The sequence below is a fragment of the Giraffa tippelskirchi genome, chromosome 10 (genome assembly GCF_054371585.1).
Source record: "Giraffa tippelskirchi isolate mGirTip1 chromosome 10, T2T-mGirTip1v1.2.pri, whole genome shotgun sequence".
NCBI lineage: Eukaryota > Metazoa > Chordata > Mammalia > Artiodactyla > Giraffidae > Giraffa > Giraffa tippelskirchi.
Genome location: NC_137284.1, coordinates 69,902,355 through 69,918,975, shown reverse-complemented (window position 1 = coordinate 69,918,975; position 16,621 = coordinate 69,902,355). Strand labels below are relative to the sequence as shown.

Here is a 16,621-nt window from a genome sequence, read left to right as displayed (position 1 = left end):
AGACATTACTTTGCCAACAAAGGTCCTTCTAGTCAAAGCTATGGTTTTTCCAGTAGTCACATGTGGATGTGAGAGATGGATTATCAAGAACACTGAGCGCCCAAGAATTGATGTGTTTGAGTGTGTTATTGGAGAAGACCCTTGAGAGTCCCTTGGATTGCACGAAAATCAAACCAGTCAATCCTAAAGGAAATCAGTCCTGAATATTCATTGGAAGGAGTGATGCTGAAGCTGAAACTCCAATACTTTGGCCACCTGATGTGAAGAACTGACTCATTGGTAAAGGCCCTGATGCTGGCAAAGATTGATGGCAGGAGGAAAAGGGGACGACAGAGGATGAGATTGTTGGATGGCATAACCGATCAGTGGACATGAGTTTGAGCAAGCTCCAGGAGTTGGTGATGGACAGGGAAGCCTGGCATGCTGCAGTCCATGGGGTTGCAAAGAGTTGGACACGATTGAGTAACTGAACTGAACTGAACAAGTTTTACATTAGTAAATCCAAAAAATGAAAAAAGAAAATAATTATCATTTTCATTATCAAGTATTTTCTATATTGCTGTTAGTTTGACTGCTTTACCCAATTATTTTCTAACTTATTCCCTACCATAACTTCAAAGAGTAGAAACAATCCCCAGGATTCCACTGCTAGTAAGTGATGGAGAAAATATTTAAAGTAAGAATTATTTGATACCGAATCATGTTTGATTTTTTCCCCAGTGAAAAATTGAATGATTGTTCGTTTAACGTATAGCAAATAAGAATAGACATTGCTGGAATAATGAAGTAGCAAAATCTGAATTATTCATATACATAGAAACGTTCCATAAATGTATTCATATATGTAATTTTAAGTTTTTATCTAAACATTGATGAATGCAAGTTTTCAAAGAAAACATAAATTCTAGAAAAAAATAACTTTGTTAATACTATAGCAACATATCACATAAGTTTAGATTTGATATTCTAATATTCTTAATATTTTCTAGTTAACACAGACTCTCTTTTTAATAATAGTCTCATTAGTCTGCTCCACTGTTTTGTTATTAAAAGTCATTCATGACACCATGACATAATTATAGTTTCATATAAGTTCATGAATTCCAGAAATAACTCTTAAGTAGGCTTTTAGCCATTGGGCCTTTCAAAGACATAGGCAGTGACTTTAGTCAGATCACATATTTTACTGTAATATTTAGGCGAGGCTTTGTGTGTGTAGGTGTTTGTGTAATTTTTATATATGACCTACACTTGAGTCAAGTCAGGAACTCACTAGGAAATGTTGTAGGACTAGAATTCTACTTTTCATAATGGGGCTGGACTTTTGGCGACCACACAAATGTGCAATTTTTTTGTTTGTTTGTTCTGAATGTTGGTTACGCAGTTGTGTTCATTTATTCATTGTATACACTTCTATAAACTAGATGTTAAATTTCAGTGCAAAGTTTAGCAAAAGTTTTAGTTTGACCATAGAGGGTTTTGTTATCTCTGATGAACTTCCTAATCTTATTCTATCTCAATTGAGGGAGGTATCTTATCAATCAAATCTCCCAAACCCAAAACCAGTGAGTCATTTCTAATCCTTTCCTCCTGCTTAGCACTCAGCCAATGCCTAATCAATCAGTCAATCATCAGGTATTGATTGAAGTATTGACCTCATAAATATTTCATGAGCAGGTGCCTCCCTTTCCTCCTTTACTATTATACATATTGCAGTTCTAACTCAGCAGTTATTTTTTATCTCCCCAATACTGAGCCCACCAAATAAATCATACATACAGTGTCCGAGTGATAGTTCTAAAATGCAAACAAGATGCCTGGTGTAAAACATTTCTGGAGTTTCATGATTTTAGAATGAAGTCTCATCTTCCTAACATGAATAGTCTTTCCTTTTAAGACCCAGTTGTGTAGAGTTAGTAAAAAGGAGTATGAGGACTAAATTCCAAGAAAGGTCATTATGGAAGTAATAAGCAGAAGAGTAACGAAGTAATCCAAGATGAAGTGGCCTGGAAAATAGAAGGAAAAACAGGAGTTGAGTTGGTCTGATACAAATCAACGAAAGAGAGTATTAAAGGAATAAAACAAGTTAGAATCAGATTTACCCTGAGATCAAGGCTATCGGTGATAATGGACTGATAAATTACACTCTAGATGGAAATATGGTAGGGAGTAAAAGTAGAGAAAGCAAAGAGGGAAATCACAGTTGAAAATTTTAAGTTGTGATATTGAAAGCCAGACTTCGGTATGGTCAGAGAGACTGAGGAAGTGAAGTCAGAAAGTCTAGTCAGTACTTTAAAGAAGTTTGAGTGAAAAGTGAGAAGGAAAGTGTCAATGCTTTGTAGTACAGGAGTTTAAGGGATTATTGTTTACATTATGGATACCTAAGCAATTTTAATGTTACAGAAAAAGAGCCAATAAAGAAGAAGAGGATGAGGTACTGGAGAGAAAGAGTATAAACTCCTGAGGTATTGTGATTCCTAAGGGATCGATTCGAGATAGGATCTAAGCACGGGTTTGGGGGCTGATCTTGGAATGGATGAAGGGGACCTGTGTTAGAGGGGAAGAGAACTGGTATATTTGGAAAGTTCCTTTGGTTAGCTCTGTGTGTGTGTGTCTGTGTGTCTGTGTGTGTATAGGCAATAAGTCCACCTTCACAGATGTGAAAAGAGTAAGCATGTCTAATATGTCCAAAAGGTCAAAGTAATTCAGTTAAAAACTGTAGACCAACTAGCTTATTTTGGAGTAAAGCTCAGTTTAAAGGATGAGCCAAACAGAATCGTTTTCTTTGAACACAACTCATATGAACTTCTGATCCACTCTCATCTCTAGCACCTCTAAACTCCTAAATTCCAACAGCACTCAATGGTTTCCCTTGCATTATGCTGCCTTCTTCATCCTTTCGTTCTTCTCGATGATACAGCCCCACAAGGCGTGCATCAGATATATCACATTCCCATTCAGATATTATGTCTCCCTCTGGATATTGTAATTATTTTAATGTTGTTTTATTATGGTAAAAAAAAACACTGAGATTCAGTCTCTTAACAAAATCTTAAGTGTCCAATATATATTAACTCAGGTACAGTGCTGTACAGCAAATCTCTAAAATGTATTCATATTATTTGACTGACAGTTTATGCCCTTGAATTAGTAACTCTTGTTTTTCCCTCTCCCCAGCCCCTGACAACCACTATTCCACTGTTTGATTCTATGAAGTTGACTCTTTTAGATATCTCATAAGAAATGGAATTATTTGTCTAATAGTGCTTTTCTCCAAAAGTCAATTTAAGAGGTATCTGAACTTTCCATTTGCAATAGATAGAGAAAGAGAAAAAAAAGTAGGCAAACATCAGAGGAGGAAGTTGTGAATCCTTGGGTGTTAACAGGGTGTTCTATCACAATTAGTGTTGTATACATTATAACGTGTAAGGGTTACATGTCTTTATCTGCCACTATGATAAATCTTTTGTAGGACAAACAATTTTGTTTCGGAGTTGTGTGACAGACAAAAAAGACAACTTTCCCTTATAATTTTAACTTTTCCTAGATACTGAGTAAACTTTTTTTTTATTATGTTAGAAGGAAAGTAATTTTATCTCTGAAATCTCTTGCAAATTTACTTACCAATATTACTAATTCAGAAGGGTAATGTTATAGCCCTTTATCCTCATTAAAGTACTAGTTTACTTATGTGGGAGTTCTGTAGTCACTTTGTATGATGTTCTTTGTAGCACTAAGGCAAGAGGTATCTTGGGTGAGGGATTTTGGAGTCAAGTTCTTCTACCTTAGATGAATCAGGAGTCTCTGATTATATTCTCAAGCTACTGACTTACTGATTTTATTCTCTTCAAGGAGAGAATATGATTACAGGAAATGACAGCTAATGTTACATTTGTTCTTGAGGACAAATAATAGAGGCAAATTTATTTATTTAATGATTACCAATCAACTTCATTTTGTTTCCCAGCCTCACCTAGGAAATACATCATTAATTAAATGAAGCTTGCTGTTACATTGCAAATAGAATTATGGATGCAAGCAGTGTCTCCTGATTCTCTAAATAATAATAGTTGTTTTAGGAAATATGCTGATAGCATTAACAGCAGTTAATGGTGAAATATCTCTTGACAAGAATGTGATCAAAAGGAACATTAAGTGACCTATCCACATTGCTGGATTAAATAAGGGGGTCACACCATGAGCAATGGACTGGAGGATGAAAGACTGAAGTCATTTGTCCCTCTGGTGAGGTGTGTCACCTCAGGAAGGGCCATTAAACCCAGATAGATCTTTGCATTCTGAAATAAAGATATTAATATCTGTCTTTTCTGTCAAAAAAGGCAAATACCTAATTTTGTAAAAGTAATGTAGTCAAAATAGATAATTTTCCAGAAATCCTTTAGAAATCATGTCTATGTACAAATATAGCATTTTGAATGTTACACATAAAGAAAAATAGTTGAGGGAAGTATTTCCCAGAAGTCACCATGACAGAATTTGTAGACTCCCTGTTATGTTTTCAGAGGAACAAGTTGCTCCCTGATGGCTCAGACTGTCAAGAATCTGACTGCAATGCAGGAGACTCAGGTTTGATCCCTGGGTTGGAAAGATCCCTTGGAGTAGGAAATGGCAACCCACTCCAGGATTCCTGCTGGAAAATTCCACGGACAGAGGAGCCTTGAGGGCTACAGTCCGCGGAGTTTCAAAGAGTAGGACACAACTGAGTGGCTAACATTTTCACTTTCATTGTCATTGTGTTTTCAGAGGAATGAGTTGCTTGGGAAGTTATCACCTGTGTTTTCTTGTATTGTATTTGACTTCATGAAGCAATTACAAAATGACAAATCAGGGAATCCTTTCTTTTGGCTGGGCATCTGGTGTTCAGATGCTACTGCAGCCATCAAGATGTTTTAAAGAATCAAGCTTCTTCTTTTTTTCCTTTGAAATTTTCAGCAGTGACTTTTATCCTTATGTTTTCAAGTTATCTGCTTATACCTCTCAGGAATTACATCCACATTCCTGCGATTAAATTGGTGATGATGGTGGTGGTGGTAAAGGATGGAAAGGAACTATATCTAGATCACAGTTCTTTCCCATAAAGAGGAACCTTGAGGATTTAGGGTTTGCTTGCTTGCTTGCTTGATCACATGTTTATTAGCTGGGTGGGTACACAGCTGCTCAGATAAGATAAGAGTTCCATTGGTTAAAAAGAGGAGGGAGATACATATTAGGAATGCATCAGGCGGCATCTGCCATAGCCTAGTTTAACCCTGTTAGAACCAAAATGCCATAGGTAGGTATACAGTTCTAGGAAAGGGATATCTTGGAGAAAAAAAGATGAAATCTACCTAAGGGACTTTTTGTATGTGTGTATTTAGAAAGAGAGAGGATGATGACAGATAGATAGGAAGAAAAGGTGGAGGGACAGGAATGGGAAAGAGAACAGGAAAATGAAATGTAATGCAGTACTCTTCAGTGAGTTTGTCCTCTAAGATAGACCAAGTAAAAAGAACATACACTGTCACTTTCTGGTACCTTATTGAAATCAGCCATTTCTTAGTATCATTTTTCAGACATAAAGAATGTAGTCATATTTGGAAATCATTTTTTAATAAAGCTAGAATAATGTTGGAAGCGATTGGCCTTTAGAGACAGTGGATTACTATTTTCCTGTGTGTATCTGTCTGTGTGTGACTACTCCAACTTGATGACCTATGATAGGTTATACAAACTGATGAACCTTCACTCTTTCCTTTATCATAATATTTACGTTATAGATTTACATGGCATTGTTATTGTTGTTGTTCAGTCACCGAATAATGTCTTATTCTCTGTGACACCATGAACTGATGCATGCCATACTTCCCTGTTCTTCATTATCTCTCTAAGTTTGCTCAACCTCATGTTCATTGAGTTAGTGATGCCATCTAACCATCTTATCCTCTGTTGCCCCCATATCCTCTTGCCCTCAGTCTTTCAAGCATCAGAGTCTTTTCCAGTGAATTATCTCTTTGCATCAGGTGGTGAAAGTATTGGACTTTCAGCTTCAGCATCAGTCTTTCCAATGAATATTCAGAGTTCATATCCTTTAGGATTGACTGGTTTGATCTCCTTGCAGTTCAAGGGACTCTCAAGAGTCTTCTGCAGCACCACAGTTCTAAAGCATCGATTCTTTGGTGCTCAGCCTTCTTTATGGTCCAACTCTCACATCCCTACATGACTACAGGAAAAACCATAGTTTTGACTATGTGAACCTTTGTTGGCAGAATGATGTCTCTGCTTTTAAATATGCTACCTAGGCTTGTCATAGCTTTCTTCCAAGGAGCAACGTCTTTTAATTTCATGGCTGCAGTCACTGTCCACAATGATTTTGGAGCTCAAGAGAATAAAATCTGTCACCATTTGCACTTTTTCCCCATCTGTTTGCCAAGAAGTGATGGGGGACCAGATACCATGGTCTTTGTTTTTTGAATGTTGAGTTTTCAGCCAGCTTTTTCACTCTCCTTTTTCACTTTCATCAAGAGGCTCTTTAGTTCACTCTCTGCCATTGAAGTGGTATCATCTGCATATCTGAGGTTGTTGTATTTCTCTCAGCTGTCTTGATTCCTGCTTGTGATTCATCTAGCCTAGCATTTCACATGATGTACTCTACGTAGAAGTTAAATAAGCAGGGTGACCATATACAGCCTTGACCTACTCCTTTCATAATTTGGAAACAGTCCTTTGTTCAATGCCCAGAACTAACTATTGCTTCTTGACCTGCATACAGGTTTCTCAGGAGGCAGACCAGGTGGTCTGGTATTCCCATCTCTTGAAGAATTTTCCACAGTTTGTTGTAATCCACACAGTCAAAGGCTTTAGCTTAGTTAATAAAGCCGAAGTAGATGTTTTTTTCCGAAACTCTCTTGCTTTTTCTGTGATACAATGGATGTCGGTAATTTGATCTCTGGTTTGGCCTTTTCTAAATCCAGCTTGAACATCTGGAAATTCTGGGTTCCTGTACTGTTGAAGCCTGGCTTGGAGAATTTTGAGCCTGGATTGGAGAATCTTCAGACATACTTTATTATTTTATGACTGTTTTAATCACACCTCTAGTCAGAAGTCTCATGTAAATGCCATCACCGCACAGTACCAAATCCCATCTTCTAAATCATCTGAATCATTTATAGATGAGACTCAGATAAAAATTATTTATTGTATGAAACTAGAAACCAAGTTAACTGCTTTCTATGGTGATGAAACAAGCGCAATATAAGAGTTAAACATTCCTCCTTGAAAGCAAGTGCAAGATAGCACAGGGTCATCTACCCCAAGCAATATCAGTTCTTGAGTTGGAAACATCTGCAAGAACTTTACAAGGTTCTAGGAATTAGGTTTTAATACCTTCTGTGAATTAGGTGGCCACCTTTCAGCCTACTACAGATGACATCATGAAAAATACTGACTTACATGTAAAGAGAAAACTTAAGTAGATCACATAAATTTAAAAAAATTGTCATAATGTTGCTTCTTCCAAAAACTGCTAGGCCAGTAATTTACACATAGTCCTTTAAAACCTTCAAAGAACAAACTGTTTGCTTTATTAACTATTGTGAACCATAAAGATGGTAACATTCTGACACCCTTTATTAATTCAACACAACGAATATCAATATCTGACAAAAATCTGTCTATGAAATAATCTTGTCTGTAGCTATTGGTGTAATGTTCTCAAATAAAATATTAACAGAAAGTACATTGTGTATTTCAGATATTTAGGTAAAGAGTGTCAGGAGAACACAGATTGTTAACTGCAGAAGGGAAATATATTATAGGACTGTAATCTCTTATTTAAAATTTCAAAATCTAACAAAGCCCAGAAAACTAATATTTTCATTATTTACTTTGTGAGATGTATAATCTGAATTAGCATATTCTTTGCAGTGTTAATTTATCTTTCTTTAAGTCAATATCCATATGTCCTAGTATAGAAATATGTGAATTTTACAACATGTTGTTCCTGCCCTTCTAGGTTTGTTATTTAATGTATCTTTTATGCATAGTGTAACTTTTCTGAAGTCCACAAAGTTTTAAATACCAAAGCCCAACTGTCTCTTGAGTACTTCATCTAATGTATATGGGAATTTATTTAATTTACTATACCAGTAAACCAAAAGACAAAATCATGTGACTCTCAAAGTGATGAATATATTTCTGTAATAATAAGAGCTAGCATTTATTTGCTTGCTTTATAATGCCAGGCACTATTTTATTAGAATATCCATGTCTTCATAGTAAAACAGGTAGTACTAGTATCATTCCTATTTTAGAAATAGGAAATTAGAAACACTGATAGCCTAAGTAACTTTTTAAGGTCAAAGATCCAGTTAAGTTTACAGCAGGTCTCAAACCCAGGCAGGTTAACTCCAGAGTCCAAGTTCTTAACCTCTCTGCTATCGTCAGTCAGTGTCTGGTGGTTATTTTAATAACTCGTCCATTCAGTCAATCGCAATTTGACTTCTTGGACTTTTGTAGGCTAGTAAAATAATATGATATCCCATTCTGTGGTATGGAAGTGAATCAGACAGGTAGAAAATTTGTATACTCACTGAGCTTACATCACCTTGCACAGTGTTTAAGAGAAGATGATAAAAAAGCTGCAAAAGACAAATACATAGCCTGTCAGATTGTGTTAGCATGCTGGGTGTAAGATGATAATTGGTATTATAGAAAAAGCAAAAAAGGGAGACAAACTCTTAATAAAATATAACTGAATGAAACATCTCTAAGTCTGATAAAAACATAATTTCTCAAAAGTGGAGCAAGCGTTTTGAGTAATAGTGTATTACATATATTATTATTAAATTAAATATGCAAAATGTGTACCAGCATTTACAATTGGTATTGTTCTGGATGTACTATGTAAAGCAATTAGATAAGAAAAAAGACTTAGAGGTGGAAATGTCTGAAAGGAGCTGGAGCATGTTTATAGATGGTAGGGCTGTGTTCCAAGAAAAAATGAATCAGTTGAAGGGAACCATATAAAATAACAGAATTATAAGGTTTAAAAGATTAATAATAAATAATCAAAATGTTTTCTATATAAAACATAGCCAGTTAAAAAGACAAAATAATAAAGAATTGTATTATGGTAAATACAAAAGTAAGATTGGTATGTATGAAATTAATAAAAATAAATATATTGGACTTAACGTGAAGAAAATTTTGGACCCTACTAAAAATCATATGAGAAAATATAGCAAGCAGAGAAATATATCTTAAAAAATAGAATGTGATATTATAAAACATTCTAGTTCTCCCAAAATTTATCTATCAAATCAGATCTAATTGCAATTCTCAAAGATTTTAGCTGCGTATTCATAACAAGATAATGTGAGTAAAAATGATGTCAAATTTTATCAAATCTTCTAAATAATCATGCATTTTTAAGAGTTAAATGAGGAATATGACCCTTGCCCAACAAATAAGAAAATTGATTACAGAATTACAGTAATTGAAATAATTTGGTATACTGGTTCAGAGTAACAGAGAAATGCAGAGATGGACGTTTATTATATATAAGTTATGTCTTTCAAACAAAGAGGGAAATGTAAACTGTTGACAAACTTGTATTAACATAAATAATATGTATTTTGGCAAAAATTTGGCAAGATTTCTACTTAACTCTTATGCCAAAATAATATGAAATGATTCAGATATTAAACTGTAAAGTATGAAGTCATAATGGCCAAGACATACAAAAAGTAGTATTATTACTAAATTGGAGAAAAAAAAGAGATTTCTAAGCATGATTCAAAACTCAGAAAATTTTGATATAACTGAAATATAAATAGTTTAAAATCTACACGGTAAAAAATCAAAAAAACAGACGTGGAATATTTGCAATATTTGACTTTTTCTATACTAGGTAAAAAAGCATGAAATGCCTGCATTCTAAAGATGTTTCTTGTATTCAACTGTTAATTCCACAGCCCTTTCTTATATGGTCTGGGATGATTAAAAGTTCTGTAATCCTATTTTCTAATTTGTAATGCTAGATAACAATAGCTAGCTCATAAAATTTTTTATGGGGTTAAATGAAATACTACATATAAAGCTTTTAAAACAGTACTTCAGTAGTAGTAAATATTTAAATACTATTAATTGTCCTCACTATGGTTATTAACATAAATAGTTTCTTAATGTACATAGACAAAATGGATAATGTACTTAAGTAGTCCACAAAAGAATAAATATGAACAAAAGCATATGAAAAGATCATCAATTTCAATCAACAATGACAAAACTTTATTTGAACAATTGTGTTATACTTTTTAGTCCATCAGATTCAGAAATTGATAAACTTAATGATGACTAGTCACGTTAGACACTGTTAGTGGGAATATGTTAACATTTTGGAGAGTAATTTTTCACTACACAATCAAACATAATACTTACCTATACTTTCAGCCAGGAAATCCACTTCTGAATATTTGTTGTAAATATATATTCACAGAGATACATGAAGGTTGTATAGAATTTGGTAACAAAACATTAAATAATATTATTTTTGGTAGCAAAATAGTAAACCCAAACCACTACGAATAGGAGATAGCTGCATAAATAATAGCACACCTATTAAGGACAATAGGCTACTGGCATTAAAAACATTAGGAAAATTCCTGTTTCCTGGATATGTATATGCTTTATTAATAAGTGAAAAAAAAATCCCTGTTTCAGCACAGTTTGTATAAGTCTATTTTTGTAAACATACAGTTGTGGATATGTATTTTCATACATTTATGCTTTTTAGATAAGCTGTTTTCAAAATGATGCATGAGAAAGACTCGGTTATTATCTCTCAGAATTAAAATTGGGGAAATGTGGGTCTTTCACATTTCATATACTTTTACATGCATTGAATCTTTTAATATTGCTTTTATTTAAAGTATATGGGCTTCCCTGGTGGCTCAGATGGTAAAGAATCTGCCTGTCATGCAGGAGACCCAGGTTCAATGCCTGGGTTGGGAAGATCCCTTGGAGAAGAGAATGGCTACCCACTCCAGTATTCTTGCCTGGATAATTCCATGGACAGAAGAGCCTGGCAGGCTACAGTACATGGGATTGCAAAGAGTTGGACATGACTGAGCAACTACTAACTAACTCATGCTACATATCAGTCCCTGGGTCTGAAAGATACCCTAGAGGAGAGGATGGCAACCCATTCCAGTATTCTTGCCTAGAGAATACCATGGACAGAGGAACCTCCAGGGCTACAGTCCATAGGGTCCCAAAGAGTTGGACACAACTGAAGCAACTAACAATTTTACTTCACTTTAACCAAAGAAAAAGATCATAGTCAATTTCAGAGCTCACGTTCTTTTAAAAGAGAGACCCTAAGCATGTATTCTCTGCATAGCTTTTGAAGGAATTACAAAAAAAAAATCCTTTGAAATCCTTGAGGCTGTGCATGGGTTGAGTATTGAGTAGAATGCACAAATGGACTTTCAGAGTGCTCATTGCTATTTTGTAATTGTTGAATATAGCAAAGCTGAGAAGATATACTAAAAGCTGTGAGAATGAATGAATTGTGATAAAGCTGGAAGCATTTATTAAATCTGTACCAGAACTTTGAAATCCTATCATTTTGCCAGAATTGACAGACCCTTGTACTGAAGCAGATAGTATGACTCATAAGGGTTAACGCTCTAAAACAGAATACCGTCTCTTAGGAGGGTAAAATTTAAAAGGACTATCAAGAGTGGGTGTAGATGTGGAGTGCTGGTAAAGATGTGGAGTAACTGGAAATAACATACTTAACTAGTAGGAATGCAAAATGGTACAAGTACTTAGAAAAATAAGTTTTTTCTTTTATATAAAGTTAAATGTACTCATACCATCTAACACGACAGTCTCATTCCTAAGTTTTTACACAAAGGCATAATCACACATGTCTACAAAACGAATTGTGCTCAAAAATTCATAGCAACTTTATGCATAAAAGCCAAACGTCAGCAATTAATAAACAAACAGATTGTGGTATACTTTTTTAATAGAATACTACTTAGCAATAAAAAGGGACAAACCCCTGACACTGGAACAAATGACTGAATCTTAAAGGCATTATAGTAAATGAAAGAAGCCAGACATGAGAGTACTTTTAATTTCCATTTATAGGAAATATTAGAAAAGAAAAACTATAAAGACAGCAGATCAATGATTTGTATACGTATATATGTATGAAAGTACATAAATGCAAAGGGCCTTAGGGAACTTTTGGGGTGATGGAAATTTTGTCTGTCATGATTGTTGAAAGTAGTTATTGAAACCTTCCTCAAGACATTTAATTGTACACTTAAAATTGGTAAAATTTATTACATGTAAATAATGCATCAAAATTTCATTTGAAAATCTTTGAAAAATATTCAAAAAATAACAAATGGAACATCATACATTTCAGCTTTTGAAGCACTTGAAGAAATCACAGTTATTAAAGGAAAAAAGCTCACACACAGGAAGTCATTTATTCATCCAAAACTAAGGAGGAACTGAACTATTTCAGAAAATCAATGAAAATTCATCTAGTATACAAAGTTTAATTTTAAATTCTATGGTTGCATTTGGAATAACTCCTGGTAACATCCATTTGTCATTGGTTAGATTTATATTCTATCCTAAAATGTAATGGAATTGAGAAAATGTTTAATTTGCTATAATATTCAGAAATAAATTATTTGTCAAGTTTTGTAAAAATGATTGTCAGAGAAATATTTTTTAAATGGATTAAAAATATAGTACCTGTGATAATATTTGGGTAAGAATATTTTACACTTCAAGTAAAAGATTAGTATTGATAATGTCCTCTTCTTAGTAGAGTTTGCTATTTATAGATATCTCAGCAATTTTATTTTCTCAATTTAAAATGATATAACCTACAGAAAATAATCAAGTTTTTCATATTAATAACTTAAAATGCAACTTTGGAGATTTAGGGTAACTTTATTTTTTAAAAAATAATAAGCTCTCATAGGAAAAGAAAAAAATCAGTCTTTAGAAAAATACCAGTACAGAGTATTAAAGATAGATATGGCTAAGAAGCTAATTCTTTGATATATTTGTATGCATGTGTGTGTGTATATATGTATATATACACATATTTATATATGTGTGCATATATATGCACACATGTATGTTCAGATTTACATATATATAAATTATAAAATACTACACAAAATACTCTGCTTTGAAAATCAACCTAATGAGATCTATTTTTTTTTGCTTTAAAAAAGATGAATAACTCTTATTTCCTCTATCTGATTTGATTTGATTTTTTAAATTAAGATGAAATTTTTTTAAAATTTAGAAAATAATGAAACCAAATTGAGAGTCAGTAAATATATCTTTCAAAATTATCCGATTCAACTATTTCTTAGCATTCTCTTTAACTTTCAGTAACATTCTAATGTGGATATAGAATATATGAATACCCCAGTTATACAGAAGACTATTGCAATTGCTATACAGAATAATCTAAAAATATCTCACCACAGTACTTTTATAAAGGGGTATTAGTATCTTCTTTTAAAGATAAGAAAGCTATGACTCATGATAAATAAGTAATTTGCTCAAAGTCACAAGTCTTGAAAGTGAAAGTCTGTCTGAACTCAACATTTATCCATCCTAGGGTATGAAAGTGATGCCAATTTATTTTTTGTTTCCTAAAAACTGCAATATATAGAGACTGAAAGGGCAAAGTTCACGTAAAAACCCAACATTGTGTGTGTGTGCATGCTCAGTAGTGTTCAGCTCTTTTGTGAACCCATGGACTACAGCCCATCTGGCTCTTCTGCGCATGGAATTTTCCAGACAAGAATACTGGAGTGAGTTGCTATTTCCTCCAGGGAATCTTCCTGACCCAAAGATGAGACCCAGGTTCCTTGCATCTCCTGCATTGGCAGACAGGTTCTTTACCACTGTGCCACTTGGGAAGCCTGTGCTTTCTTATTTGGTCTTTTTAGAGAACCTTTAGTGTCCCTGAAGTATGGCTGCTGGGTAAGTTTGCAGGGTTTGGCAGTTCTCTTTCAAGCCTCTTGGGGTTATGCCAAAGGGACAGGGTCCCATGGGAATTTAGTCTGAATTTTCATCCAAATGAACACCTGCTGTCATTGTTCCTTATACATCCTTTAGTCAGCAATGCCAGCTCTCTCTTTGTGGTGGGACCCATTCAACACAAGGAAAAGGCATGCCAGTGTTCTTCACTAGCTTTTATTTCTCCCCTGTCTTTCCTACATGATTCATTGCCTGAGTGTCTTGGAAATAGAGGAGCTAAGGCTAAGTTTATCTTTGGCTATGTGTTCTGTATTTCTAGGAATTTAGTCAGTTATAGTCCAGTCTACATAAATGGTCTTTTGATCCCATCCTCTCCTTTCTCTTTTCTTCTCCTCTCTCCCTCCCTCCATCTGTCCTATTTATGTTGTTTTGGAAAGGAAGAGATCTATTATTGCAAAAATATATGCTTATGAAGCAATCTACTTTTAAAAGTTTCACTTCTATAACTTAGAAACAAATGATTCAACCAAAGGTAAATTCACTGACCGTTTCCCTGTGGATAACTAATATTGACCATTCATTCTTAGTACTTGATTCATGTTTCTTTACTTTTGTTTAAATAGTCTATTGGATGAAGGCACTTAACTACATAATAAGGTATTTCAAATTGATTTTGAATCAGATTAGGGATAAAATCAAAATAAATGATTTTTAAAAATTAATTAGCGATAATGCTGTATAATACACCATAAATTGCCCAACTCAGATTTTCCTATAATTTCATACCATAGTAACAGAACTTCGCTTTATTTAAAATGTATTTTTATGAGTTATTAGTGATAATTTTTTAAAAGGAAGAAACTTTAGGTTTTAGAACTACTGGACTAATAAGAGTGAAAACCTTGATATTCGTACTTAGTAAACCAGGAAATTGACCATGTATGTATAACAAAATTATATTAGAATATCAAACCATAGGATTTTTTAACAACTTTTATTTTACAAGTGTTATTTCAGTACACATCTGTCTATACCTTTGTGTTCTTTACCCTTGTGGATTAATTCAATTACTCAACAATATTTAGAGGATAAAATGTACAAAAAAGTTAGAGTTCTATCACAGCTCTATCTTGGGGGAAAGCAACTCTCTGTCTGCCATCTGCAGAGGGCATTGGTCCCTCTCTTGTGGCTAATGCTTTGTTATGCATGAGTAAGCACATTAGCCTTTTCATTTCATTCAGTAGACTTTTAATCCTTGATTAGTGTTTTCAGGATTCTTTCAAATACACAGCTTCTTTATTTCCTTTGTGTTTGGTTTTTCTTTTTCTTTTATCCCTACTAGGAAACAAAATTAACAGTCATTCGCTAAAATTGCCCCATTTCTTCTGAGATGACTGGTAAATATATTAGTTTCTCATTGGAGTGATTAATCATGTGTCGATGAAGAATGGGAAAATATCTCCTTGCTTAGAATAACAGAGACAACTATTAAAAGTGAGAAAGAACATTAAGTTGAGAAGCATGAATCACAATATTCCACCAGTCTCACATATTGTGTGATTCTGTGTCATAGAAACTCTGAATGAGTTTCCTAAATGGAAGAAACACCCGTTAGGGTGCGAAACTGGTACTTTTGGGATCTCAGAGTTTAGTTACACTTGTCACCGATTTTCCAAAAATAAATTTCCCCTTTGTTATTTTTCTCTGGTAAGCAAGATAAGTCAGAAAGTAGCTTGTGGAATGAGCAGTTAATAACTACACATCCAATACACTCTTAGCAAACTTTGAAGTCATGTATTAAACTTACCTTTACTAGATAGAAACACTCACATTATATTTTTACCCATAATTAATCTCAAAAGACGAGGAGACTAGGAGCTTCTCCGCTCGATCATTTCTCCACTTACACCATCCTTCTAGCTTTTGTATAACAAGAATTTTAAATATTTTTTGGCATTTATGTCCACATGAACTATTTTAAACATTCTTTAAGCATAGACCAAAGGCAAGTAGAGGAGGTGTACGCATTATATAGAAATTAATTCCTTGAAGTAAATATGAAAAGTAACCAACAGTGACTAATTCATACTTGTACAGAATTTATGTGTATTACCTATTTCTACCTAATTGCACAATATCTTCTTGGCAATAGTATTTTTTAGGAAATGTTAATTTAAAATATTATTCTTTAATTTTTTTCTCTTTTAATTGTTTACACAAGATATTAGGATTATAAACTGTCCTGTCTTTTGTTTCTCTTTCTCTCCTTAGGATGCTTCCATTGCACACAGATTCCATATCATGAGAGAGAAACACCCAGAAAAATTCAATAGTAGGTAAGATGAAAAAATGATTCATTGTAATTATGGTTGCTGTTGATTGTGTCATAAAAAGGGTCACTGTATGATATAAAGCATTTAACATATAAATGACTGAATAAGGCTTGGTGTGTATGTAAGTATTAAGACATAAATGTAAACAAATTTAATTTTCCTTGCTAGATTTTAGGGAGGTTATAATGGGGAATACAATGTGGTCATTGTTGGTCCATTTTCATGCTGAGAAGAAAGATATCAAGTATAAAGTGAAATAG

General features: G+C 33.8%; 1 protein-coding gene across 12 annotated transcripts in view; it reads left to right on the top strand.

Annotated features, from left to right (window-relative positions):
* The window catches only part of DGKB (diacylglycerol kinase beta), a 1,170,055-nt gene that overhangs the window by 691,967 nt on the left and 461,467 nt on the right, over positions 1-16,621 (top strand). For all 12 annotated transcript variants that reach the window (XM_081537636.1, XM_081537628.1, XM_081537635.1 and 9 more), the window contains one exon: positions 16,300-16,364. In XM_081537636.1, the coding sequence (XP_081393762.1) occupies positions 16,300-16,364 (65 nt within the window). The remainder of the gene's footprint in view (positions 1-16,299; positions 16,365-16,621) is intronic.